This window comes from Macrotis lagotis, chromosome 1, assembly GCF_037893015.1.
Source record: "Macrotis lagotis isolate mMagLag1 chromosome 1, bilby.v1.9.chrom.fasta, whole genome shotgun sequence".
In the NCBI taxonomy this organism is placed as follows: Eukaryota; Metazoa; Chordata; class Mammalia; order Peramelemorphia; family Peramelidae; genus Macrotis; species Macrotis lagotis.
In genome coordinates, this window is record NC_133658.1 from 155,685,595 (window position 1) to 155,713,383 (window position 27,789).

General features: G+C 35.3%; 1 protein-coding gene across 3 annotated transcripts in view; it reads left to right on the plus strand.

Annotated features, from left to right (window-relative positions):
* Nucleotides 1-245: 245 nt before the first annotated feature.
* FBXO16 (F-box protein 16) overlaps nt 246-27,789 on the plus strand; it is a 49,319-nt gene continuing 21,775 nt past the window's right edge. For all 3 annotated transcript variants that reach the window (XM_074209208.1, XM_074209209.1, XM_074209207.1), the window contains exons 1-4: nt 246-375; nt 13,193-13,228; nt 19,835-20,041; nt 26,725-26,889. In XM_074209208.1, coding sequence (XP_074065309.1) covers nt 280-375; nt 13,193-13,228; nt 19,835-20,041; nt 26,725-26,889 — 504 coding nt within the window. In that variant the 5' untranslated portion in view covers nt 246-279. The remainder of the gene's footprint in view (nt 376-13,192; nt 13,229-19,834; nt 20,042-26,724; nt 26,890-27,789) is intronic.

Consider the following 27,789-nt stretch of genomic DNA (forward strand, 5'->3'; position numbering starts at 1 on the left):
CCTAACCTTAAGTCTAAATTATGTCTTGGCAGTTTCTACCTATTACTTCAATATATAGATGGTGACATTGCTCCTCTAACATGATTGACTTTTTAATGTGGTCTGCTGTATTTTTGTAAAATTCTCTTTAATGAAAAATAAAGTTACCATATATATTTGTCCATGATAGTACAGAACCTGATTTAAATTTCATATTAGTAATTCCATATTATAAATATAATAAGATTAATTTTTTACAGGTTTAGGTTTTTTTGTGGAAAAATATCCTCTTATATTGAGATGGCATTTGCACCTCCCAAAAACCTAGATGGCCCCAAAATGCAGACAAAAATGAGTACCTGGACACCCTTAAACCATCAGCTTTTGAATGAAAAGGTAAGTATATGTACTTCTATATCTATCAATGTATGTATTTGCATGTAGGCATCAAAAAAAAATGTTTTTAAGTACCTGGGCTCAAATCTGGTCTCAGACACTTAATAATTACCTAACTGTGTGGCCTTGGGCAATCCACTTAACCCCATTTGCCTTGCAAAAACCTAAAAAAATAAAACCCCCCAAAATGTTTTTAAGTGCTAAAGCTAATGCTATTTAAATATGAATCCTTGCAGTGTAGGCTGTGTAATTGTGATCAGATCAAGTATGAATTTGACTATTTTTGTAATCATCTTCTTAGGTTTTTAACACTATTTTTAAATGATCTCTTTCAGTTTTTTTAATCTATGTAGAAGAATATTCTCCTTTCCACAAAGGGGTGGGTGACTGAATTTTTCAGGAGATGCTAACAGACAAAGAAACCAGAACAAAGTGCATTTGGCTATAAGTACTTTTATATCTTAAGCATATTAATATATAACATGTAAAAGTGAAAATATCTGTGTGAATTACTTTTAAAACATGAATGTATTGTATAACCATGGATATATGAAGACATCCAAGATCCTTAAATGTAGACACTGAGATCACTCAGCCAGTAATGGGTAGGTAGGTGATTTCCAGGAGGTGGAGTGTTGTGGTGATTTCCAGGAGGTGGAGTGTTGTGGGGACTGCCCCTAACTTTGTTGTTCAGTTGTTTTTACAATTATGTCTGACTCTTGGTAACCCCATTTAGGATTTTCATGACAAAGACACTAGAGTAGTTAGCCATTTTTATCTCCAGCTCATTTTTTACAGATGGGGAAACTGAGGCAAACAGGGTTAAGTGACTTATCTAGGGTCTCACTGGTATCTAAGGCCAAATTTGAACTCTAGTCTTTCTGACTCCAGGCCCAGGAGTTTTTATCTATTGTACCACCTAGCTTCCTCTGTAAACCTCAAGCATTTTGAAAAGTGGTGTGTCATATCTTAGTCTGATACTCTTTAATGCTTTATTTCTGATCAAAAACTTTTATCAGTCTCTAATTGAGATTTGTAAGTCTAAATGTTAGCCTCTGTCCTCCACAAGGTGTGGTATCTCCAGTTATAAATCTGAAGGCAGGTTCTCCCCATGTGAAACAGCTTAGTCTCCCTCTAATTGCATCTGCAAGTTTGGGCTTTCCCAATCAGAGTCAAGACCATTCTGAGAAGGCAGGAAACTGATCTGTTACCTCTATAAGAAAACTGAATAAATTCTTATACTTATGACATTTTAGAAGGGAAGAAAACCCAATGTTTTATATGTCTATATTATATCTGACAATAACATAAAATATCAAGTCAGAAGAGGAAACAGTAGTCCTGTTGCTAATAGGAATGTTGTCAGTTCTGACATAGAACATATCATATGAATGAGTTAGAGAATCATAAAGTAATCAATGACACCTTTATATACTGATGTGTTAACCTGATTGGTTGACTGCCAAACTTTTACAGTCCTTTGTGAGATTTTTATAAATATTGTTTCCTCAATTAGCTCTTGATTGGTATCTTTAATGATAACATCTACCCATGGATTTGGTAAGATCCTAGAGAATAAAACTTCATGGATACAACTAACTTTCTGTTATTTCATTTTTTTAGCTTAAGAAAATTATAGTTAACAGTCATTAGGCATTAGCCTAGTTATCTCTCCATTTCATTTTTTTTAGGTTTTTTGCAAGGCAAACGGGGTTAAGTGGTTTGCCAAGGCCACGCAGCTAGGTAATTATTATGTGTCTAAGACCAGATTTGAACCCAGGTACTTCTGACTCCAGGGCCGGTGCTTTATCCACTACGCCACCTAGCTGTCCCATGAGATAGACTCTTAAAGGTTGCAATGCTCTGAGAAAATATTCAGCTTGTACATTTTTCTTTTAAATTTTATTTATTTATTTAGTTTTTTACAAGGCAATGGGATTAAGTGACTTGCACAAGGTTAGACAGCTAGATAATTATTAAGTGTCTGAGGCCAAATTTGAACTCATGTTCTCCTGACTCTAGGGGTGATGCTCTGTCCCTGCACCATCTAGCTGCCCCCCCCAGCTTGTACATTCTTAGATTGATTCCCTCCTACCTTTACCATCCATCCTGTAGCTAGGGAATAAAATGAAATATTACTGAATATGAAAATATGAAATTTAAGATCTTTATATAGTTCTAGAGCTTCCACCTTTGTGGACTTTCCTTTCCCAGATCATGACTCCCTTTGTACTAGATTCAAATATAGAATGTACTATTATTTCATAGTTTATTGAACATAAAAAAAAGAAGATCTAGACAGAGCTATGTCTCTTTAGAGCCACCTCATAAACTTCTCTGAGGCAACTAGGTAGAACAGGAGATAAATACTAGGTCTGGAGCAGAAAGACCTGAATTCAAACTATTAGTTCTATGAGCTTTGTGACAGATAGGTATGGGGGTTGGAGTGGAAGAGGCAGGTCACTGTTTGCCTCATTTTCCTCAACTGTAAATGGAAATAATAATAGCGTTTGCCTCCCAGGGTTGTTGTGAGGATCAGAAGAGAGAATATTTGTAAGGCACTTTAGTATAGTGCCTGACACAAAGTAGAGACTTTAATAGATGTTGGCTTCCTTCTTTCCTTTCTTCCCTTCTCTCTCAAATTTTCTGTGGTGAAAGGAAATAGTCCCCAAATTCCTCTATTTCTACATCTTAGAAAGAAGGAAGGGGGTGGCGTAGTGGCGTAGTGGACAAAGCACCGGCCTTGGAGTCAGGAGTACCTGGGTTCAAATCTGGTCTCAGACACTTAATAATTACCTAGCTGTGTGGCCTTGGGCAAGCCACTTAACCCCATTTGCCTTGCAAAAAAAATTTAAAAAAAGGAAGGAAGGATGTGGATATTTATATTCACAGATCATAGACAAAAAAAAAAAGGAAAAAAAACATTGGAAATCAGTCTCCCCTCTTCAGCTTCCCATTCCAACTGTGTTTGCCATAGCTATTTCTCAGATTTGCCTTTGTGGGTCTCTCCTTCATCTGATTCCAGGCTCAGATTTTTCTCCCTAGGGTTCTGTTAGTTTCAGACACTGATCAATAGAAACTTGGACCATGGTAATAGTGACCATCACGATTGTTCTAGGGTACGTCATAGATATCTGGCAGGCCCAATCAGTGTTAACTTCCTCAGATACTTGGTTGTTGGTCATCAACTATGAGGAAAGAAGAGAGAAAATCAATCATAACTATCATCATATAGTTCTCATTCTCTCTCTCTCTCTCTCTCTCTCTCTCTCTCTTTCTCCCTCCCCCTACTGCATAGATAACTTCCTGTCCCTTGCTCCATAAGATGTCCAGTGAGTAGGGAAGACTGGTAAGCCTCTTAGGTTGCAAGTATCATTAGAAATTCTTCATTAGTCCTTCTATTCCAGAATAACCTTGGACTTAATGAAAATTAGTAATTCAGAGATATGACAAGGCATGAACCTAGGTTATATTTATTTCTTTTCTAAATAAAATAATATTATTTTTTCTTTGAGCCCTAATTGACTATATACTGAAAAATGAATCAAAGAACTCAGTGAAAAACTTTTTAAGAAATAAATGGGTCAATTGCAAAGTCTATTATTTCTAGCTCCCTGTTAGGCTACAGTTGACCAGCAGGTGTCATTGTGGTGATACCCGTATTTCTGTGGTTCTTTAGTCGTTTCTATAGCTTCAGACTCTTGCTGTTCCCATTTGGTGTTTTCTTGGCAAAGCTACATGAGTGATTTGCCATTTCCTTCTCCAGAATCCAGCTCATTTTACAAATGAGCTAAGAGAAATATGATAAAGTGACTTACCCAGGGTCACACAGCTAAATATCTGAGGTCTGATTTGAATGCACAAAGATGAGTCTTCCTGATCCCAAGTCTTCTGTTCTATCCTCTGTGTCATTTATATTACTGGCGCACAGCAAAAAGTGAGCCCCATGTGGTTTTTTTAAAATTGTTGCTACTACAACCATCATATCATTATTACTGCTACTAATAACATCACTTTACATTTCTAGAGTAATTCATAGTACTACTTATGTGTGGGCCTCTGAATGTGTATTTATATATAAATACATATATATATATATATGATTTTACAAAGTACAAAGGGAGACAATTGGTACAATGGAAAAAGTATTTAGTTTAGAGTCAGAGGACTTTCTCTGTGTATGGATGTATACACATATACATGCATGCATACATGCATACATGTGTTCAAAAACTAGTGTTGCTGCTTATCATCTATGTAACCTTGGATAAATCACTTAATCTCTCTACGCTGGTTGCAGTAAAATGAGAGGGACATTAGACTACATAACCTCTAGGCTTCTTCTATTTCTCAATCTATGATTTCATGATTTCAATTAATCCTCACAAATCCCTGTTAAATTTTTTTGGAACAGATCAAAGTGAGATGAGCGGATAACAAGTCATTAATGGTCATTGTCAATTTGGAATCCTGTTTACTTAAAGTTTATCCTCATCCTAATCTGCATAGTTGTCATTTGTTACAATATATAATTGAACTATCAACAGACTAAACTAATTAGCATAGAATTTTGATTTAACAGCAGGCTTAAAGCAAACTGTGATATAAACAGAAAATGAGTTCAAACACAGACTTGTTGAATCAGCAGCATAAGTCTTCTATAAAATTGTACCATGACTTTTCTTTTGCAGACTGAATTTTTGTGATAATGTTTAGATTCTAAATTTATAGGATTATAGATGCAGAATAAAATCAGTACTATTTCATTTGTAATCCTTTGTGAGAGTTGTATCAGTATTTCTTTGGAATCAAGTAATGCTCTCAGGTATAGGAATCACATAATATAGGAATGTGAGAATCAAAAAAAGTATAATTCTTCAGTAGAATAAAAACTGATACTTTTTTATACTTATCATACCAATTCAGCAATAGTTCCACAGAAACTTATTAACAAGTGCCTCTCATACACAATATCCTGTGCTTGTTGTTGGGCAAACAAAGATGAAAAGCAAACCCTTCCTTCTCAGCTCAGGATGTCTAGTTTTGAAGGTCTTTGTAAAGGCAAAGAACTTGAATAAAATCAGAATCAATTAAAAATCAATTCCAGTTAAGATTAATTCTTTGTTATCCAGAATGATAGATGTTCTGGTTAATGGAGAGCTGCTATATTAGTTATCAATTTAAATACAATAAAATATATCTAACTTTAAAATTATACTAGATACAACTTAATCAGAAAAGACTTCAGGATCTAGCTATACAGTTGAGATCATTGTCATTTTATAAGTTTATGTTTGCGGAGCTAAACACCCACCTCAGGCAATTTTTTTCTTCCTTTTAGCAGCAATTTAAGTGGGTGCTTCCAGGTGAAAGGTGGTGCCTTTGAAGAGTAACACTGTTAAAAAACAAACCTTTCTCTGGCAACTCCTTTTTGTAACTTCTTAAGATTCCTCCATAAGATTGTGTTTTGAGTAGTTGAAATTATAGTAATTAACTTTTGTATAGCATTTTGAAGTTTACAAAGCACTTTAACATATTTGAGCTTTACAATTCAAGTGAAGTTAGCAGTTGATATTAGAACTAATTATCCTCATCTTACAAATAAGGAAATAGAAGCTCTAGAGTTTAAGTGACTTACCCAGGATCACAGTGGTTGTGTCAGAGGTGAGAATCAAACTTAACTCCTAAACTCACCTCTTAATCCATTATGTTCTGCTCTGTCTCTTTGTAAATAATGTAATTCCAAGAACATTAAATTGTGAGTCGGGAAATGTGAGTTCTTTGCTCCTCTGGTAATTTTTTGGGGATTTGGGGAAATCACTTAACTTTTCTAGGTCTCAGTTTCCTAATTAATCAATTAGTAAGTAATTATTAAATATCTCCCCTGTACCAATTCTGTGCTAGGTGCTAGGGAAATGAAGATAAAAGAAAAACTACTTCCCTCAAGAAGTTAACACTTTATCAAGAAAGACATATGTAGGTATATGTATATACATTTATGTATTTGCGTATGTAATGTTTTATATATGCACATATATGAAAATTTTATACATATATACATGTAATTACAAAATAGGTACAAGGTATTTTGAGGATGCAGGGGAAGGCACTAGCAGCTTAGAGAATCAGGAAAGGCCTCATATAGAATAGTAAAATATTATTTGAATTGAGTCTTGAAAGCAACTAGGGATTCTAAGGAGTGGAAAAGATTGGAAGAACATTTCAGGCAAGGTGAATAGGGCAAATACATAGAGATAAGAGATACAATATCATGCATGTGGAACAACATAGTCAATTTGATCAGATCATAAAATGTATGAAGGGGAATAATGTATTCATGGAAGCTAATAGGTAAGTTGGGGCCAGTTTTTGAAATGCTTTGAATGCCAATGAGAGTTTATATTTGTTCCTAAGAGTGATAGAGAAACATTAACATTTATTAAGTAAAGAGTCAGATATAATCAAATCTAGACTTTAAGAAAATCATTTTGACAACTATGTAGAGGATGGCTTGAGGTGCTTCAGGAGAGGAAAATCAATAACAAAGCTATTTCATTAGTCCAGATCAGGATGGTGAAGACTTGAATCAACAAGGATAGAATTGGTGATTGTGGGTTGAGAGAAGGTGCACATACTCAGGAGATGCTATGGAAGTAGGAATTACTCTTCATCAAAAAAAAATAATAACAAAACCGTATCACATCTATTTTGCATTTTAGTTGTGATGCAATTTTTTCTTTGAATTTAAGCTCCTTGAGGGCAGAGATTCTTTCTATTTGGATAGATAGGATAATAGATTGAACTAAATGATTTCTTAAGGTTCAGTTCCATGATTACATGACTTCTGAAGCTTTTTTCAACTAATCTAAAAGATACATATTGAGTATAAATCTCTGAAGAACCTCAGTAGTATTTTGCAAGATTTCATGGTACTTTCAATCAACTAATAATCTATTTGGACAAATGGCTTGACTCGACGACAAAAAAATATAACCAAGTGCTCAATAGTGTCTGCAGACTCTAAATATTGCAGGAGTTCAGAGAAGAGAGAGATCACTGCAACTTTTTGAACAAGCAGTAGCATGATCAGACCTTTTCCCACCTTTGGAAAATTCCCTTTAGCAGTTGTTTGGGTGATGAATTGGAGTACAGAAAGCCTTGAAACAAGGAGAAAAATCAGAAGACCATTGCAATAGTGCAGGGGAAAGGTAGTGAAAACCTGAACTAGGTTATTGTCTGTGTGTGAGTAGAGAGAAGGAAAATACTGAAGGACTGGAAAGGATAAAGAATAAGATTTAAGAGGGGTAAAATTTGGGAGAGATGTAATGATATGAGGGTGTGATCAGATAAAAGAATTTCACTGTTCTTGTTCAAAGAAGCAAAATTATTTTGGATGATAACAAGATCAAGGCATGACCATGCCTATGTGTAGCTGAGGTGAAGTCAAAGAGCAGGTGTTGGGAATTCAATAGATTGAGAAATGGTGAAGATTGGTGTTTGATGGAACAACATGTCCTTTGAAGTCCTATAAATAAAAAAGCAAGAGTTGAGTAGAAAGGGAAAATATAAGAAAGGTCTGAACCTAGTAAGAATAGAGGGAGACTATCCTTGTAGACAACAGCTGACAGCTACCAAGAGCTGGATTGATTGAAAAATTTGGGTAGAGTGAACCTCAAAGGAGAAGTTTAATGATGAAGTGATGGGCAGCAGAGGGCGAGTCTATCTGGAAGTAGAATATTCTGATTTCCCTCAGATAGCTACCTCAGGTAGCTCTAGAAGGAAAGAAAAACTCTCAGGTTAAGTCGAAGTCAACTACCATATAGTAGAGGCAGGCACGAAGTAGCAACTAGAGAACTTCACAAAGACTAAGGTTCCAGTCCAGTTTTTGACTTATAGTAACTAAGCAAATCATATAAACTCTCAGGGCAACTTTCTGAGACTATCTACATTGCCAATCTACATTGGTAAAGGATATTCTCAGTGTTCTCTCTACCAATGAAATTGCAGGTCTGCTTAAAAAAAAGAACTGAAAAACAGCATATGGTAAAACCAGAGAGATATAAATACTGACATATGTTCATTATATTCTCTCTCCCAATCCACATAAATATATTAGCATATTCTCTTTCATATTTACTCTCATTAATATGTATAAACTACACGTACATTCCAACAGATGCTTAAACAAACATCTACTCATAGATACATAAATGTACATATATTCAATTCTTAAATATTCTGAGTTATGGGTTCAGTGATATGAATATTCATATATATATATGGATATATGATAGCACTGAACCAAAAATTAGAAAGACCTGAGTTCAGATCTAACTAGCTATGTGATCCTGGGCAAGTCATTTAACCTTTTTATACCTCGGTTTTCTCAACTGTAAAATGAGGATAATAATAGTACTTTTTTCCCAGAATTATTGTGAGTATAAAATGAAATGATATTTGTTTTCTTATCCCATCTTTTGCTCTTTTTCATTTTGTTGTATTGTTTAATCCATTCACATTTAAAGTTGTGAGAATTAAACATATTTTCTTCTATATGTTTATGTTTTCCCAGGTTATAATTTTTCCCTTCTCTGCTGTAAACATATTATGCTCCTTCAGTTATTTTCCCCTTACTCTTTTTTTAGGATGACCCTGTTTCCACTGGCTCTCTTCCCCTCATCCTTCATCCTCTTCTGTTTTATGCTTTTCCTTTTGGGGTTTGGCTTATTAGTTCCTTTTTCTCTCTGCTTTTATCTGGTTATATAATCTCCCTTTTCCATCTCTCTATAAATCAAATAGGCTCCTTGTTCTCCTCCTTTCTAACAAGTCTTGTTATTTATTTATTTATTTATTTATTTATTTTTATTTTTTATTTAGGTTTTTGCAAGGCAATGGGGTTAAGTGGCTTGCCCAAGGCTGCACAGCTAGGTAATTGTTAAGTGTCTGAGGCTGGATTTGAACTCAGGTACTCCTGACTCCAGGGCCAGTGCCCTATCCACTGCGCCACCTAGCCACTCCTCATTATTTTTTTATTTCATTTTTGCACTCCTTCCCAAAAAAAGATATTTTTCACTCTTCATTTTCTAGCCTTTCTTTCTCTACTCTAGACCCTCATCCTTTAATTCATGACTCCTCTAATCATTTCCCCTCTGTATTCCTCTTGCAATCAAAACTTTCAAGGTATCCATTCTAAGCTCTACTCTCTTATCATCACCTCATAGAACTTATATCATGTATTCCCCATTTCCATTTCCCCCATTCCCAGAACAAGTCAATTATTGCAGGTGTCAAAGATAGCACTGGTCTATGGTAAGGCTCCTCCCCCCTTTACCCACCCTGCTTTCTATCTTACCCTCTATACCCTTCCCTGGTTATTTTTTTTCCCCATTTGCCTTTCTCCTCCCTGGACTCACACACTCTCATTCCCCAGATGCCAGCTGACCCCAGGAATTCCAACATTCCCTTCCCAAGGTAGGATAAGTAGAGTTTTCAAGCACCAATTCCCAGGCCACAGTGAAAACAAGATTCCTATCTCCTTTCATAAACTATCTCTCTTTATCCATAGGATCATTCATTAGTGAAACACCCTTAACCAAAATAAGACCTTCCTCTCCTTCCCCATTCAATTCATCCTTCCTCTACCAGACCTAAACTCCTATAGGTTTTTCTCTAAAACTACAGGAGAAAGTTACCCACTTTTCATTGCTAGCCCTAGATTTTACCCTAGCATATCACACATTCCTCTATATCCACCAGCTTCCCTTTCCCCCTTTTGTGTGTCCTCTCATGTTGCAATGTAGTATCACAAAATCATTGATTCACCTGTATGCAGGGTGTCATCATGCTCTGTCTATAATGTCCTATGTCTACCTCTTCATTGTGACCTCTACTAGAGTACCATCTTTACACCCATCTCCTTGTGTCCTTTTATCAAGAAGTTTCTTAGTAGTCTCTCCACTGTAATTGTACTGCTGCTGTTGTTGCTGTTGTTAGCTGCTACATTGATTTACTCATTCTGCATTACTGTTGTTTGAGAAGTAAATAATTTCTTTAGCCCTGGTTTTCTTTCTTAAAATGTTTCAAATGCTTCTGATATATTCAGAATAGTTTAATGTTATTCAGATTTCCATTCCAATATATTAAAAAATCTTTATCTAGACCATTTGCAGAACTTATTTCTGAATTGAATTGTTTAATTGAATGGTTTAATTATGTGACTTGAAGTTGGCAGTCTTGATTTTTCCCTGGAGATGATTGATGAATTCTTTCAAATGGTATTTTATTTTCTATGTTCAGAAGTTCTGTACATTTCTTTTCTATTATTTCCTTCATCATGTTGTTAGCCTTTTTTGTGATCCCATAGTGTTTTTTTGGTGTTTTTTTTTTTTTTTTGGAAAATCTACCATCCTTACATTTCCTTTGCAAATTCTGGCTTCTAGATCAGTACATTTTATTTGCATTAGTGAACACATTTTCTTTTAATTTTTGTTGTTGTTGTAGTTTCTCTTCTGGGATGACCTTTACTTGTATTCACAATTTATTATTCTCTAGATTATTCTGGGCATCCTAGATCATGGAAATAGCTGAAGCTGCTTTATCTTTGTCTAATGATTTATTTTTTGGAAAGGTTTGTTTAAGAGGTCCTGGAGATCTAAGAAAATAACTTTCTTCTAACTTCTTATTCATATGACTCAAAAATTTCATAGACATTTAAAAACTATTTTGTAAACCTTAAAGCATTATATAAATGCCAGTTATTTCAAAAATATAGTAATCAATATAATAATCATATTTAAATAGCTCTTTATGGTTTAAAAACACATTTCTTATAACAGCTTAAGGTAAGTAGTACAAATATTATACCCACTAGAATGGCAAAAATAGCACAAAAAGGGGCTAAAATTCAGTACTGAGCAACCTAAAAAGAAATTGGTACTCATATCATTGATAGTACTGAGGATCAGTGCCTGCAGTTTGGAAAAGCAGTATGGCCTTCTACAATAAGAATCAGAAAATTAATACATTCTTGATTGATATGTATAGATAGAAAGGGGAAAAGAAGCCTACCTATATAGAAAGATTTATAACTGCTTTTTTTTTGGTTTAGTAAACATCTTAAAATTGTATGTCTAAATAGGTAATTGGAATATTATAGTACCATAAAAATAGCTGAAAAGCATATAAAGAATTTGCAAAGATCCCTGTAATATGAAGCATGAATTAAAAAAAACTACTACATACACTGATTGAAGTTATATAAAGAGCATAAATTAGGGCAAAGGGGTGGTAGAATTTAGGGTGGATGAATTTGAAAGTAGATTAAGAGAGAAAGTAATTTAGTTAACTCTCTTAAATGCTAGGAGTATATAAAGAATATTGTTTTAGACCTGATATATTTTATTGTCTTCATTGATGGTTATTGGGATTAGAGATGTATAAGAAAAGGTAGAAAGGAGGAGAAAAAATAAAATAAGCAACATAACAGCCCTAGGTTGCCATGGCTTCCTTTTTTCATGTCCATTTATTGGAAATAGCTATTGAGCAGTGAAAAACAGGCATAAGGCAAGCAATCTGAGAAGGAATGAGGAAAACATCAATAGCTGATATTTATATAGGTTTGGAAAATGCTTTACAAATATCATTTTGTTTTATTCTCATAAAAACAACCCTGAAAGGTGGGTGCTATTTTTATTTCATTTCACTGATAAGGAAACTAAAAAAGATAGTGGTTAAGTCATTTACCCAGGATCATATAGTTGGTAAGTGTATAAGATAAGATTTGAACTCAAATCTTTCCAAGTTCAGGTCCAGTATCTATTCACTGTACTACTTTGCTACCTGAATAAAAGCAAGAGACCTGCATATTTAAAAATTGGATGACATTCCTTGAATAATCAATAATTAACTATATTGGATCTTTTGATACCCTTTAAAATAAAAATCAATTGAATTGAATACCTGTTTTATGCAAGGCACTATATATCATGACCTTCATACATTTTCATCATCATGGATTTTTTAAGAATATTTTCCGATATCATTTCAGTTTTTCTTATTTCTTCTTTTGCTGTTTTTTTCTCCTCCTTTTAAGTTCCTCAATTACTTTCCCTTCACTATTTCACACAAGGTCAAAGATTTTTGATTTAAAGTTGGAAGAGGGGGCAGCTAGGTGGTACAGTAGGTAGAGTACCAGCCCTAGAGTCAGGAGTACCTGAGTTCAAACCCGGCCTCAGACACTTAATGATTACCTAGCTGTGTGGCCTTGGGTAAGCCACTGAACCCCATTGCCTTGTAAAAAAAAAATCTTAAAAAACCCCCTAAAGATTATAAAGAACAATGGTTTCTTTCCTTTTCTTCAAAAATATAAGACTACTACTGATAATGAGGAGGAGGAGGAGGGTGAGCTTTATGGTGGTAGTAGTCATGATGATGATAATGTTAGAATATTAGATATGGAAACTGACCTGGACCATAGAGATCATCTAAACTAAACTCCCCACTAGGAATCCCATCTACAATACCACAGATGTGATCATCCATCATTCAGCTTGAAAAACTGTCCTTTGAAAGAAGCTGCTATCACTAGAACAGCTAAGGGTAGAGATTATACATGATTTAAATTTTTAATTCCCATGATGGCAGTGAAAAGCATAAAATAATAAATTGTTAAAATAGGACTGATCATCAGGCCCAGCCTTCTCATTCAATAAAAGAAGAGAATGAGAAAGGACCATCTCACTGAGATTTTTTTAAAGGTTTTAAAAATTGTTTTTAATTGCATGATACTAAATCACTCTTATTTATTTGCTTATCCTAGATATTTGAAGAAAGAAGAGTCCTGCTTGGAAAATGGGTAACCCTGTAAAATATACATATTTCTAGAGTTTAATTAAGCATGTAATTATCTTTAAAAATAAAATTCAGTGCTATAGTGGTGATTTAAAGTAAGAGTTCTTCATTTTTAAAGGAGTGGATTACCTTGAAAGTGATACATCACTTGTGCAGATCCCTGCACTAGCTTCTTGCTGGCAATCAGTAATGCTGGTGATGAACTCAAATTTTCCATCTTTAATACTTTGAATAGTCTTGGCTTATGTGACCTCTTTTCCTATTCACATAAGAGCAAAAGGCATATTCTTTCTGCCAGTGCTGAGTGGCCCATTTTGTTGCTCAATTAAGATTCCTAAAGTATAGGCCTTGACTATACTAATGCCCTGCTTAATAAACTCCAGTGGCTCCTAATTGCCTCTAGGATAAAATGCAAACTTCTTTGTTTGATATTTTAAAATCCTTCACAATCTGGGTCCAGTTTACCTTGCCAGGTTTATTATCCATAACTATCTTTCATATAATCTACAATTCAGCTCAACTGGTCTACTTGTTTCCAGTGCACAACTGCTCCATTTCCACCTTTGAGCTTTTTCATAGTCTGTCCCTCACCTCAAATGCTTTCCCTCCTTACCATTGCTGCTTACAATCCTTAGCTTCCTTAGAAACTCCTTTAAAATCTGTAGCTGAATTGCTACAAGAGGTCCATCCTGATAATCAATTGCTAGTTCCTTACTTTATTCTCTCAAATTATTTTGTATCTATTTTATAGTTCCTTATTTTTGTTTTGGTTGGCCTTATCCAACCATTCCCTCCCCCCCCACAAAAAAGACTGTAAACTCTTTGGGAATCTCTAGATGACTCAGTTTTTATCTTTCTAATCCTAAGTACCTAACTCAATTCTGACACATAGCAGGGAATGATAAATGCTTGATGCATGAATAAATCTGTTGATAATCAGATCACAGGATAAAAATATTTATATAGATTATTTGGATTTTGTATTATATGATTTATGGTTATTTTTAGCTAAATTGAGTTTCCCCTCTTTTGGACAAGTTGACTTATCTAGAATGAGCCACTTCAGTTAAATACCATCTATTAATTTTTATTTTCAAGAAGAGTCCTAAGTTGATAATAAGCAGGGCCCCATGTCCTCCAATTTATCAGACAGTTCCTATTATTCTCTTTCATATTGTGATAATCAATTCTCTTTAAGTATAAGATGTTTATATATTGGTAGTATTCATTTATTTTCTTTTTTACCCATATTAATTCGCTCCTATTCTTTTATTTTTTTTTATTTTTTATTTTTTAGGGGTTTTTTTGCAAGGAAAATGGGGTTAAGTGGCTTACCCAAGGCCACACAGCTAGGTAATTATTAAGTGTTTGAGACCGGATTTGAACCCAGGTACTCCTGACTCCAAGGCTGGTGCTTTATCCACTACGCCACCTAGCCGCCCCTACTCCTATTCATTTATACATACATACATATATATATGTATATATATATTTATATATGCAGTATTATGTATAGATTGTTTTTAAAGATGTTTTCTATTCACTTTCTATTCACACTTTTTTTTTCTTCAAAAGTGTGTGTATTCTTCAGTGCTTCAAGGATGAGTGAGTCCATCTGTGTGGTTCTTTCTCCATCAATGCAGATTGCAGACTATCAGAGTTGCTAGCATTGCCATGTTTGTCTCCTTGCAGCTAATTTAGTGATGGGCCTCTCAACTTAGCTAGACTGGTTTTAGGGAGGCTGATCCTTAGACACAGTCCATTTTCTGTTCCTCTTCCAACTGAGGTAGTTTTGTTTAGAATTCAGGTTAACCTTATTGCCAGAATGAGATATTAGAGAAAGACTTTAGTTCCAATCCTATATGATGTTTATATGCAATGTGATATAGCAGCAAGAAGACTGAATTTGGATTTAAATGGACCTGGGTTTAAATTCAGATTTTGATGCTTTCTGCCTTTGGAACATCAGACAGGTTGCTCTGATTTTCCTTATCTATAAAATGATAAGGCTGGATCAGATTTCTAAAAGCCCTTCTAGTCCTAGAACTATGATAATTTAGGTTAGAAGCCATCAATTATAGTTATGAACCATGGTTTCATTCAACATCCATTCATTATTGATTTATTCAACATTCATGATCTATCACATTTACTATCTTTCCTATTTAATATATTAATTTTATCTATGGTAGTTAATATTTAACACCTATCATATTTTATATAATACTTAATATCTATCTTAGTTAATATAATTTATTCATAGTTTATCATATTTAATCTAGCAAAATTTATTAATTGTAGTGTAGGAAAATGTGTAGGAGCATAGAAATCAGGGCAACTGTGTCCTAGCTCTGGTTCTAGTTGCTGTGTAGCTTTGGGCAAATTGTTTACTCTCTTGGACCACTCATTTGAAAATTTATTGGAGAAAGATAATTCTGGACCTGGAGACAGGAAGTTCAAATCTGGCCTCAGTTCAAATCTGTATACTTGCTAACTATATAAGCTTGGGCAAGTCAGTTAACCCTGTTTGCCTCGGTTTTCTAATCTGTAAAATGAGCTGGAAAAGGATATGACAAACTACTATGTTTGCCAAGAAAACTCCAAATGGGGTCATAAAGAGTTGGACAGGACTGAACCACAACAACAACAAAGAGTACAGCTGTGATCCTAATCAGCTCTCAACAAAATGATTTGTTTAATTTGCAGATAGCTGCTATCTTCTTAAAGAATATTACCAAATCAAAACAGTTTTTGAGCTAGGGAAAGTCATAACTACACTTAATTATATTTCATTCCCAGAACTCTTGATAAAGTAATTCAAAATATACCTTTAGATACTGAAGTGTGGGGGTTAGGAAGAGAGTGCCAGTATTTTATCTTGATGGCTATTTCCTGACTGACACCTGTGCTTTATAGATAGCTCCCATGACTGGTAATAGTATATCTTAAGACAAATTCTAGGAAGATAAAGACAAAAATAATACAGAGTAAGCCTTGTTAAAGGCCAACCTTAGCTAAGTCCAAGTTTGTAGCAGACCAAGTTTATCTTTGGGGTGATAGAAGGTACACTGTCCCCTGGGTTGCTGCACACACAGGATTCCCATCACACCAAGCCTGTCTTCTCTATACTCCCTAGTGCAGCATGTCCGCTGGTATCTCCTTTTGTCTCCCAGATCCTTCCCATTGCCCCTTCCCCAAATTGTATGAATTGTCTGCCATTTTGATTTGAAGTGCACCAGCTCTGTCACCTATGAACTAAGTTCTCTATGCAAAATAGTTCTCTATGCAAACTGGAGAAGGGATAGGCTTACGGTGGCTGTGCTCCCAAGTAATAGTTTAACACAGTCCTTCCAGAGATAATCCTTACTTTTCTGTTGAATTCTCTTATGACTTGATCAAATGATAATAATAACAGCATTTTAAAGCATTTTTATTTCATTTGGTATTCACAGCCTGTGAGATAAGATATTATTATTATCCCATTGCACAAATGAGGAAACAGGTTGAAAAAAATTAACTTTTTCAAGCTCAAACAGCTAGAGTATGACATAGATCTGAACTGGGGTCTTACTAACCCTAAAAAGTATTCTAGCTTCCTGGCACTGTTATCAGTAGGAAGAACTAGAGTGGTGGAGAAAATCTGAGGTCAGGCAGAATTTTTGTGCTTAAATTCTGTCTTAGGTCAGCTCAGAGATTTAAAATTAAAATGCATTTCTGGATCCCTTGTGAGTTATAATCCTATGATTTAAAATTGAAAAAACTTTAAATATCATTAAATATCATTATCCTTTTGTTTTACACACACCAAGAACCTGAGGCCTGGAGAAAGGAAGCAAAGGTCACACAGGTGGCAAGTAGTCTAGTCAGGATGCAAACTTAGTTCCTCTAACTCCAAATGCAGCATACCTTTGTGTCTGAAGCACCATAAGCAACAAAGTCTGGGTTTCCTTTCTGGAAATCACTCTGCTTTTCTAGATTTGACCCACCCACCCAAAAATCTGATCTAACCCTATTAATGTGGATGCAGAGAGGATTTCTTCCCTGGGGAAAGTGAAAGGAAGTAAAAGTTATATATTAAAGTTTTTTATGGTTCTTTCCATCTCTGAGATTCTAAGTTTCTGTTCCATTGGTGGTAATGAAATTGGTCTAGCTTTGACTACATTTCTGTGACTCTCTGTGGTCACAGTATAATCTGCTGCCTCATTATCTTAAGCCATGAAGAATACTGTCATCAAGAGGGAAGGGAGAATGATGGAGGAAGAAGGCAAAAGGGCAGCTTTTGAAGTCCATACTGGCTCCTGACTGCCTTTCCAGGCTTATTTTATTTTATTTTACTTTCCTTCATACATTTTGCTACCTAGTCAAATGGGCCATCTCCCCCCTGTGCAAATCCTAGAATGCCCTTTCCTCATAGTGCCTACGTGATCAATTGAGGAAACAGGAAAGCATCCTTTCCTCACAGAGTGCTTTCCTGTTTCCTCAACTGATCAAATATGCACTTCTCTGTTTACATGTTGTATGCCCCATCTCACACCTCACTCTGGTAAAAATATAAATTCCTAGTTGTTTTTATTTTGTTTTGGCTTGGTTTTTCCTAACTCCAGAACCTGGAGTTATGGATAAATGCCTTATCCATTTTGGGGAAGAGGGATTTTTGGTGGTAGAGAAAGGCCTAGACCTGTGACTTCTTTGATGTGGATAATCCCTACCAAAGCATATAGTCAATTCTTCTGCAATTTATAGTGCTTAGGGGTACTGAGAAGTAAAATTACTTGCCCAGGGTCACCCAGCCTTTGAATGTCAAAAGCTAGACTTGAACCCACATTTTTCTGACAGAGGCTTGTTCTCTATCTAAGCCATAGTACTCTCACTTGCAAAAGAAAAGTATTCAGGAAATACTTGTTGAGAGAGGCAAGGAGTTGCACAATTTACTAATGCTCTCTGCTCCAGTAAACAATTTTTTTTAAACCAGCAAAAATGTTACTACTGCTGCCTGTGACATTGCTTATTGCCCATTTCCTGGAGCCCTCTTCTTTAACACCCCACTCCCATCCCCATTTTGGAGCATTTCTCAAGGACCCTCACAATCTAAAACAAGAGATGTCTTTTTTTTTTTGAAGAGAACAGAGAATAACAAAAAGAAGCTCAGACAAGCAAGATAACTTTGAAAGCTTCTGATCGAATTTATTAAATACTTAGGGAGAAAAATAAAGTATGCATAACAGAGTTCTGCAATTTCATGTACAATCTTTTCTCTTTCTATATATGTGAAAGTGCCCATTTTATGATGTTAAATTCAAAATAGAAAATAAATTTTAAAAGAAAGCTGTTACAGGTCACATTTATGGTAACACTTTTAGGTTTTTCAGAGTGCTTTCCTCACAGTCCTGCTTAGGACTTTCAGGAGAAAGTACAATAATCTTGGAAGCTATAGGATAAGTTTGAATATTATACCTGCCACTCACTATGTGATCTTCGGCAAGTCCCTCAACCAATTATCAAAAAATTATTAAATACCTATTATGTGCCAGATACTATGCTAGGCACTGGAGATACAAAGAGAAAAATAAAATAGTCCCTTCCCTCAAAGAAGTTACATCTATTAGGGCCAACAACATAATTATATACAAAATAACAATAAGGTGATTTTTTTCTTGTTGTTATAGATGAGGAGGCACTAGCAACTAAGAAGATTAGGAAAGGGTCAAGAAAGAGTGGTAGTGTACTAAGCTATTTAGTATTCTAAGAGGAAAAGGTGAGGAAAAAGTGCATTCTAGGCATTGGCTATGGCTAATCACATATAGGAAATTTGCCTCAGTTTCCTTAACTGTAAACTGAGGGAGTTAAGACGAGATGAACACTAAGACCCCTTACTTCTCTAGACCTAATATCCTAAACAATATTATTTTTTATTTTACAATTGAGGAAAATGAAATTAAGAGGTCAAATGCTCAGGGATCACACAACCAGAATCAGAACTCTTAACAGCTCACTTGATTTTTACCTTTGATGAACAAGATTGACAATAGGCCTACTCTAGGTAAAACTGAAATAATTAGTTCTTTCACCTCTTCTCCCTTCTTCCTTCCCATTGGTGTGTGTGTGTGTGTGTGTGTGTGTGTGTGTGTGTGTGTGTGTGTGTGTGTATCTCACTGTTAAGAGACCCTTCTCTCGAAAATTCTAATGAAACTTCCTCATAAGTTTATGCAATATTTACTATATAAGGCTGACCCCAACTGGCAGACTTTGGTCAACTGCCACCTGTGAACTCAGGAGTTCACACAAATAATAGGTGGCGCTGGGTGGGAAAGAGAGCTGAGAGTGGGAGCAGTTAGGTGGCTCAGTGGATAGAGTAACGACTCTGGAATCAAAGCTGGCCTCAGACACTTAATAATTGCCTGTGTGACCTTGGGCAAGTCACTTAGCTCCATTACCTTAAATAAATAAAATTTTTTAAAAGACAAAGTTGAGAGTGAACAGCATGCAAGAGGCTAATGAATAGGCTTTTTCTTTTGTGAATTCTTGATTCTCTTCCCCATTAATGAATCTCTAGAGTCATATTAAGTCTGAAGCTGATTTGCTTTTCTTTGTTGGTATTTTCCTCTTTCAGTTTGACAAGTGGACAGATGCTCAGAGGAGAAGAATCTTGACGGGCTTGTTTGAGCAGTGCTCTCTGTCACAGCAAAAGTTCTGTAGTCGTCAACTTCAGGAAAGAATTCCAACAGAAGCAGTTGATTTCACGACCAGGCTCCCCAGGGTGTTGTCTTTGTACATCTTCTCTTTCCTAGACCCTCGAAGTCTCTGTCGATGTGCACAGGTAAATCAAATAAGTATGACTGAGCACTTTGGGAGAAAGGCTTGATAAAAATCTAATAAGTTTAAGATGTCTTAATAAAATCAAATTGTAAATTTATTAGCATAGTAATATTCTGTTTGATTTAGCTATAACTAGGTGGTACAGTTGTTAGAGCTCTAGATTTAGAGTCATGAAGACCTGAATTCAGATTTACTTTTAGATACTTTCTAATTATATGACCCTGAACAAGCCTTCCCCCATCATAAATGGGAAGCCTAGGTGGCACAGTGGATAGAGTGCTGAGCCTGGAGTCAAACTCATCTTCCTGAGTTCACTTTTGGCCTCAGACATTTAGTAGCTGTGAGACCCTGGCCCTGCTTGCCATGGTTCCTCATTTTGTAAAATCAGCTGAAGAAGGAAATGGTGAACCACACAAGTATCCTTGCCAAGGAAAACCCCAAATGGGATTGCAAAGAGATGAAACCAACAGAAAAGAATGAACAAAAATTAGGATAATAAAAATACTTACCTCCTACGGCTGTTGTGAAGATAAAATGACATATTTTTTAAGTCATTTTGCAAAGCTTAACATGCTATAAAATGCTAGTTGTTATTTATGGAGTTCTCATTAATTCTCTAAATTTTTTTAGCCTAGGACTTTTCTTTTATAGGCAAGAATTGTACCCTAATACCTTATGACATTAGACTAGATAAAAGAATTTTTGTTTTGTTTTGTTTTGCAAGGCAGTGGGGTTAAGTGATTTGCCTAGTCACACAGCTAGGTAATTATTAAATGTCTGAGGCCAGATTTGAACTCAGGTCCTCCTGACTCCAGGACTGGTGCTCTATCCACTGCACTACCTAGTTGACCCTGATAAAGCATTTTTAAAATAACAGAGGAATCCTGAGAATGACCTGAAAAACCAAAGTACTTACTCTAATTTTATAATTTTCATAATTTCCTCAACAGTCTTTCATCCACCTATTCTCCAAACATCTTTATAGTGATTCAAATTATTTGAAGTGCAAACTCATCTAGTGATCCAACTTTTTAAAAATCTCAGTTTATAATTTAATCTGATGTAGAAACTCCTATTTTCTGATTCTTGTATGTGTGATCAGAGACAAGATATTAACTCAAATCTTCTTGATTCTAAGACCAGCCCTTTATTTACTACATTATACTGGTTAGCTAGGTGGTGCAGTGGCTAGAGCACTGACCTGGGAATCTGGAGGACAGGAGTTCAAATACAGCTTCTGACACTTATGAGCTGTGTGACTGGCCACTGGACCCAGATGGCTCTGGAGGAGAAAGTGAGGCTGGTGACTTAGTACAGCATCTCCTCTCTCAAATCCAATTCACCACCTCCTGATGATTTGATCTTCTTTGAAAATGAAAGACAAATATTACATCATGCTGCCTTTGATGATTCAAATTAAAGTGAAAGTATGTACTACTCCATATATGATCACTAAAGATACAGCTTCTCATCCCATAAGTTTCTCAGCTCCTATGATTTCCACTCTATACATCTTCCCTTTATGTTGTCTTTGGCTTATGCTTCTCACTATGGTACAAATAGAAAAATCATCACAACAGAATTGGGTTGTTTCTCCTTGAGTGACTCCAAGGCCACATCACATACTCTCAAGACAGACCAGTGGAAACTTTGATCTTCTTTCCTTATTCAATATTCCTATGTCTACATTCTATATGAGGTGAGAGGGGCTTATTTTAATACTGTTTTGTATGGAACCTTGATCTCATTGTGTATTGGTTCAGATTACATCCTATCCATGTCTTAATGATCTATATTTTTCTCTCTATGCTTTTCCTTAAATACTCCAAAAAAAGTTACTTCCTAAATGTTATACCTTCTTAATTCTTTAGATATTTTAATGTTAAATGGATCATTCTTATCACTGTTCTCCTAAAATTACATCAAAAAGGATCTACCCTATTTTCTGGAGGCCTTTCTCTAGATTTGCTTATCAGTGAAGCTCTTAGGCTGTCTATTTGCTATTCCTTCCTCTCTCTACAAGGTTGGCTTAGTTCATACTCCGATCAGAACTTAGTGTATGCATAGGTGATCTTTGGAAACGTGCTTTGACCCTCTTGTATCAACATGAGTCTCTCTCTATTGCCTTCTGAATCACTGAAGCTTTGATTCTTCAGAAAGCATTATCTTCCAGGATTTGTAACCATATCACATTCCTGCAATGACATTTGAATGAAAAAGATGAGATTTTTTTTTTTGTCCTTGGAAGCAGTTTGGAATCACTATTCAACATCTTAAATTCAATCAAGTTTGTTCTCTTTCCTAATTCAATTCTGGATTCAAGGTACCATCTAGAATTACATGTTTCAAATATGTATGCTAATGAATTAACTCAATGGAATGGCCATCCTTTGTCCATCATTAACTGAACAATAAACATTTTTCACCTTTTTTTCTTTTCTTTTCTTTTTTTTTTTTAGTTTTTTAGTTTTTGCAAGGCAAATGGGGTTAAGTGGCTTGCCCAAGGCCACAGAACTAGGTAATTATTAAGTGTCTGAGACCTGATTTGAACCCAGGTACTCCTGACTCCAGGGCCAGTGCTTTATCCACTGTGCCAAATAAGCCACCCCTCCTTTTATTTTTAATTCAATATCTTATAAGTAATAAATCTCATTGAGTAAGTACTATAATGTTGCTTGATACAGTCAACACAATATTATCTGTAAGCAGGAATGTCTATAAGATTTCATCATTTCCAACAGGAAATAGCTTAATATGGGGGGTCTATGGATGAAATTCATAGATAAATTTCAAGGAATCTTTGAACTTATATGGGGAAAAAATGACGTCTTTATTTTTATTCACCTCTAAATGAAATGTAACATTTATTGTAAGAAGGGGTAAATTAGCTTCACCAGTTTGCTAAAAAGACTGATGACACAAAAGAAGCTAAGAACCCCTCATTACTGAGGAATCCTTTCATTTGATTCCTGGGTAGAAAATCCTCCCTGACACTGGCAAACAATTTTAGCAAGAATAAAGCCTCATTTTATATCTCACTTCTCAATGATCAGAGGATCATTGAACAGTTAGTTCTATCTGTGGTTGCATGACAGACATCACCATAAAGGACATCATAAAGGAGGGGAAATTTAAATTTTACTTGATAAAGTCATTTACTTGATTTATTTTATCAGTCAGTTAACCAAGAAACATTTATTAAGTAGGCAGCTAGATAGTAAAGTGAATAAAGAACTGGGCTTGCAATTAGGAAGACTTGTCTTCCTGAGTTCAAACCTCAGTCACAAACTAGATGTATGACCTTGAGGAAGTCATTTCGCCCTGTTTGCCTCAAGTTCCTCACCTGTAAAAATAATACAGAAAAGGAAATAGCAAACCACACAGGACATTACATCTCCTGACTCCATGATTTTAACAAGGTGGTTAGACTTGCCTAGAATGCACTCCTTCCTCACCTCCACCTACTTGAAAGGTCAAGTCACAAATTAGTTTAATAAATGAGGCCTTTCCTAATCGCCTCAACTTCTAGTGCTGCCCCTACCAGAAATTCTCTTGTATTTATTTTATTTAATCTTATCTAAACATATATGTGTAAATATCTTCTCCAAAGAATGTCAGTGCTTTGTGCTCAGGAGTTGCTTAATTTTTTTGTCTTTGTATCCTCTGTGAATTGTACTTCCCAAGATCTTTAATAAATGCTTGTTGATTGATTAATTGGTACAAAGTATCTTTTGATAATCACCAAACAATAAATATACTTGGATTTTATAGTGTCTATATCTTTCATGATTATATAGATATAATTTCTTATTGAAAATCATTGTGAAAAATGACTATTTTCTTCTCATATTTTCCACTAATAATATCCTTGATCATTCTCATAAAGCTTTTATAAAAAGAAAGTCTATGAGTTGGTCATAACCAAGTATTTCTGGATGGCATTGTGAAGGTTAATAACATCATCGCTCTATGATTTTTTTTTACATTGACTTGATATTTTTCCCTCCCTGAGATAAGACTGCTTAGTGGATACTTTCTGAATGCTTAATAAGCACTTGTTGAATTTAATGGAATGAAATTAAATTTAAAAAATTATGTTGCTTCCAACAGAGAAATAGATTTCCTCTGTGTATATTTAGACTGACCTGGCTGCAGCTCCTAGGTTCATTATCTTAACTGCTCTATTTCCTTGCATAACATTTTGGGGCCTGTGGTATCAAGGTTCAAATATAGTAATTCCACTATGTTTAATGTTTAATATTTCTTCATAGAATCTACCATTTTTGAAGATTAGTGTTTCTCCATAGAAACCTGAACAAATCTGTTCCATTGTTATCTTCCCCCCAATTTAATTTGTATGTTTATACTTGGGATGACTCATTTGGGTCTCATATCAAGTTTTTTGTTGTTGTTTGTTTCTACTGTTTCTGGATGTTTTATGAGGCACTATTACATATAATATTCCGGCATCTTCCTCCTTGTTTTACAGACAAGTTTATATCCTAAATCTGTGTTGCTTTTTTGTGGTTGTTTCTTTCTTCTTGGTAAAGAGATCAACTCTTTGTGAATTAACTCACTTTTTTCTGATCTGCTCCTTGTAGTGATATTCTTGCATGAGTTAATTAATTAATCAACCAATTAATCAATAAGTTAATATTTATTAAGAGCCTATGATATAAACTTTGCTAAATTAAACTTTGATAGAAATGGTGATGATTGGGATCAATATTTTTCCTTCTCTAGTCATCCTTGACTCATTCTATTAATACTGACAGCTCTTTTAAAAAATAAACTAGAGCTGTTTATTCTCTGAAATATTTAAATATTTAAAATATCAAAAAATTATAGTCAGTAATCTAACATTTATTTAGTCTTTAGTAAAATGAGAAATGGTCATCTTTTTTAAACCAAAAATTATATGCTAATGCCTTCAAAAGCTCTTCAAAATATTAACTTCTCACTAAACTTCCCTTCAACAAAGGTTGATAAACCATAGTTGAATGTGAAGCAGATGCATTGATTAATTGAGTCATTTCTGCTCATAAGGATTGCTTTGTTTAAAAAATAACCAAACCACCAACAAATCATCTTATGAATAGCTTTTATAGATCCTACTGTATTTGGCCATAAGATTTAGCTTTAAGAGCAACTTCACCGTTGAAGACTAGGAAACTTACGTTTTGTGGGCAGAGATCTAATTTTAGATATTTGCCTCCCTTCCTTGGTGACTGGAGTCAGATTGCAAACCCAACTTAGAATCTGCTCTGGAGTGTTTGCACTGTTCGTGTAAAGGAGGAGAGAGGCAAACAGTTTCCTTTTGTTCTACCATTACCCTCATTCCTTTACCTACAGAAATCCCATTATCTCTGAGGGCAAAAGAAAAAAAACAACTTAAATTCCAAATTCTCAGAAAATCCAGAATTAAGTAAGACGAGAGTTTGATGGGGTTGGCCTGCCATCTCTTCCCTCAAAAGCTTCTTGTTTCACTGCTGAGGGGCTGGAGGGGAGGGGCTGAGCTCCATTTCATCTCCAGGTCAAACAGGCTTGGAATGTGGTTTCTCTTCTCCCTAGCCTGGCCTGCCCTATTAGAATCCTTCACCCTTCATCCTAATACTCTCCCATCCCCTTTTTCTCCTTCTGGCTCTTAGATCACTCCCCCCCCCCTTTTTTTTCCTTTTTGAAGTATTGAATTCTTTTTAATCCTCCCTTAATGCCTAATATTACTCCCTACTGCCTCAGGCTGTGTTCTGAACATTGTATTTTTTTAAAATGCTGACTGATTGGAATTTTGGTAATTTTTATTTAGCTCATCTTGAAATGGGGAGGAATTTTTAAAAAGTGGAGGAGAGGTGATGTTTTCTTGAAGCTCTTGTCTATAAATTTCTAGGGAGGGAAGCAAGGAGAGAATTAATTAGCAAAGCTCTTAGAAGTCAGCAAGAACAAAGAGGCTATATGATCTTAGAGTCTGCCCCGCTACTTATCAATGGACCCATTCAAAACCTGTGGCCCATTGTCTTTACTGTAAATACTCCCACACACAGACTGTTCCATACTCACAGGGTAGCTGGGACTGTGCTAGAGTTTTAGTAGGAAAATGGGGGTTGGGAAGGGAGGATAGAAAGTAAAAGATATTATCCTTACCAGGTGGAATAGGATCTATTCACAAATATATATGATTGTATGTGTATAAATTATTTTCATATATATAAATACATACATATATATCTGTTTGGTAACAGTGTGCAATCATTAAGTCAATTAAGGCAGTAAGCATGTTCTTTCTCTCTCTCTCTCTCTCTTTTTTTACATAACATTACTTAACCTGGACCAGGAGTAGATTTCAAGGTGTCTATGAACTTGCATGAGAAAAAAAATCATCCTTATGTTCACTAACATCTAATTGAAATTTAGCATTTCCTCTGATTTTGAATGTAGTTAGTAAAGCACTATTCTGAGAATAGGCCCCTGAGCTTCACTAGATTGCCAGAAGGGTTCATGACCCAAAACGATTAAGAACAGCCAATCAAGAAAGGCTTTATGTTGGAGGCTGTCATGAGACTCCATTCTGAAGAAGGGCAAAACATCTGGGAAATTGGGAGTCAGTTCCAGATAAGTGAGAGCTTAGGGGAAAGGCTTAGATCTGAGAAAGGTGCTAAGGACTGATATTATTTTTGCTTTTTGCAGGTTAGCTGGCACTGGAAGAACTTGGCTGAATTGGATCAGCTCTGGATGCCCAAGTGTTTGCGTTTTAACTGGTGCATCAATTTCTCTCCAACCCCATTTGAGCAGGGAGTGTGGAAAAAGCATTATATAGAAATGGTGAAAGAACTTCACATCACTAAGCCCAAGGTAGTTAGGAATAAAAAGCAACAAACATAAAACTTCATTTTATCATTAAAGAGCTAAGAAACTACATCAAGTTGAAAGTTGTTGATTTTCAGTATTTTGATGATAAAACCCAACAGTTTATAGCTTCTGATCACTTAGAGCTATTTATATTAAGCTTCCTGTCATTACTGAGAATTGAGAATTCTCAGTAATCCAGACTTTCATAAATCCCATAACCACAGCACTCTGCATTTGTCCCAGAAATAATTCTTTGATACCTGAAACTAGACCCAGCTAGGCACCTAGCTGTGGATAATTGAATCTGTGGATAATTTACAAGAAGACTTCTGGAATGAGAATTCCCACCATCATGGCAGATTGCAATTATGACTAAAACCTAACCAAATATGAATGGTTTGGTGAATTGTTCAAAGTTTTGCAACTAAGTATCTGAGGCAGAATTTTCTTTTAACCCAATACTTTTAACTAGTACCCAGTGCTGCCTATACTAAAAAAAGATAAATAATTTGAAGTCAGTTGCACTTGTGGTGGTATAGAGACAATCCTGGAATCAGGAAGACTCATTTTTGTGAGTTTAAATCTGGTCTCAGTCACTTACTAGCTGTGTGACCCTGGACAAGTCACTTAATCTTGTTTGCCTCAGTTTCCTCATCTGTAAAACTTGGGCAATTAGAGGCTAACCACTCTAGTATCTCTGCCAAGAAAATCTCAAATGGGGTCATAGAGCATTGGATTTATCTGAAAAATGACTGAAAACAAAATTCAGAGCTTTTGATAATTCTGCTACCTAAGTTTGATCTTTTCACATTATCTATTCACATTATTTATGAAGATAAGGCTTGCTAAACACATTTGTAATATAAATAAGGAGAGAAAACTTTATTTAACATATTCATCAAT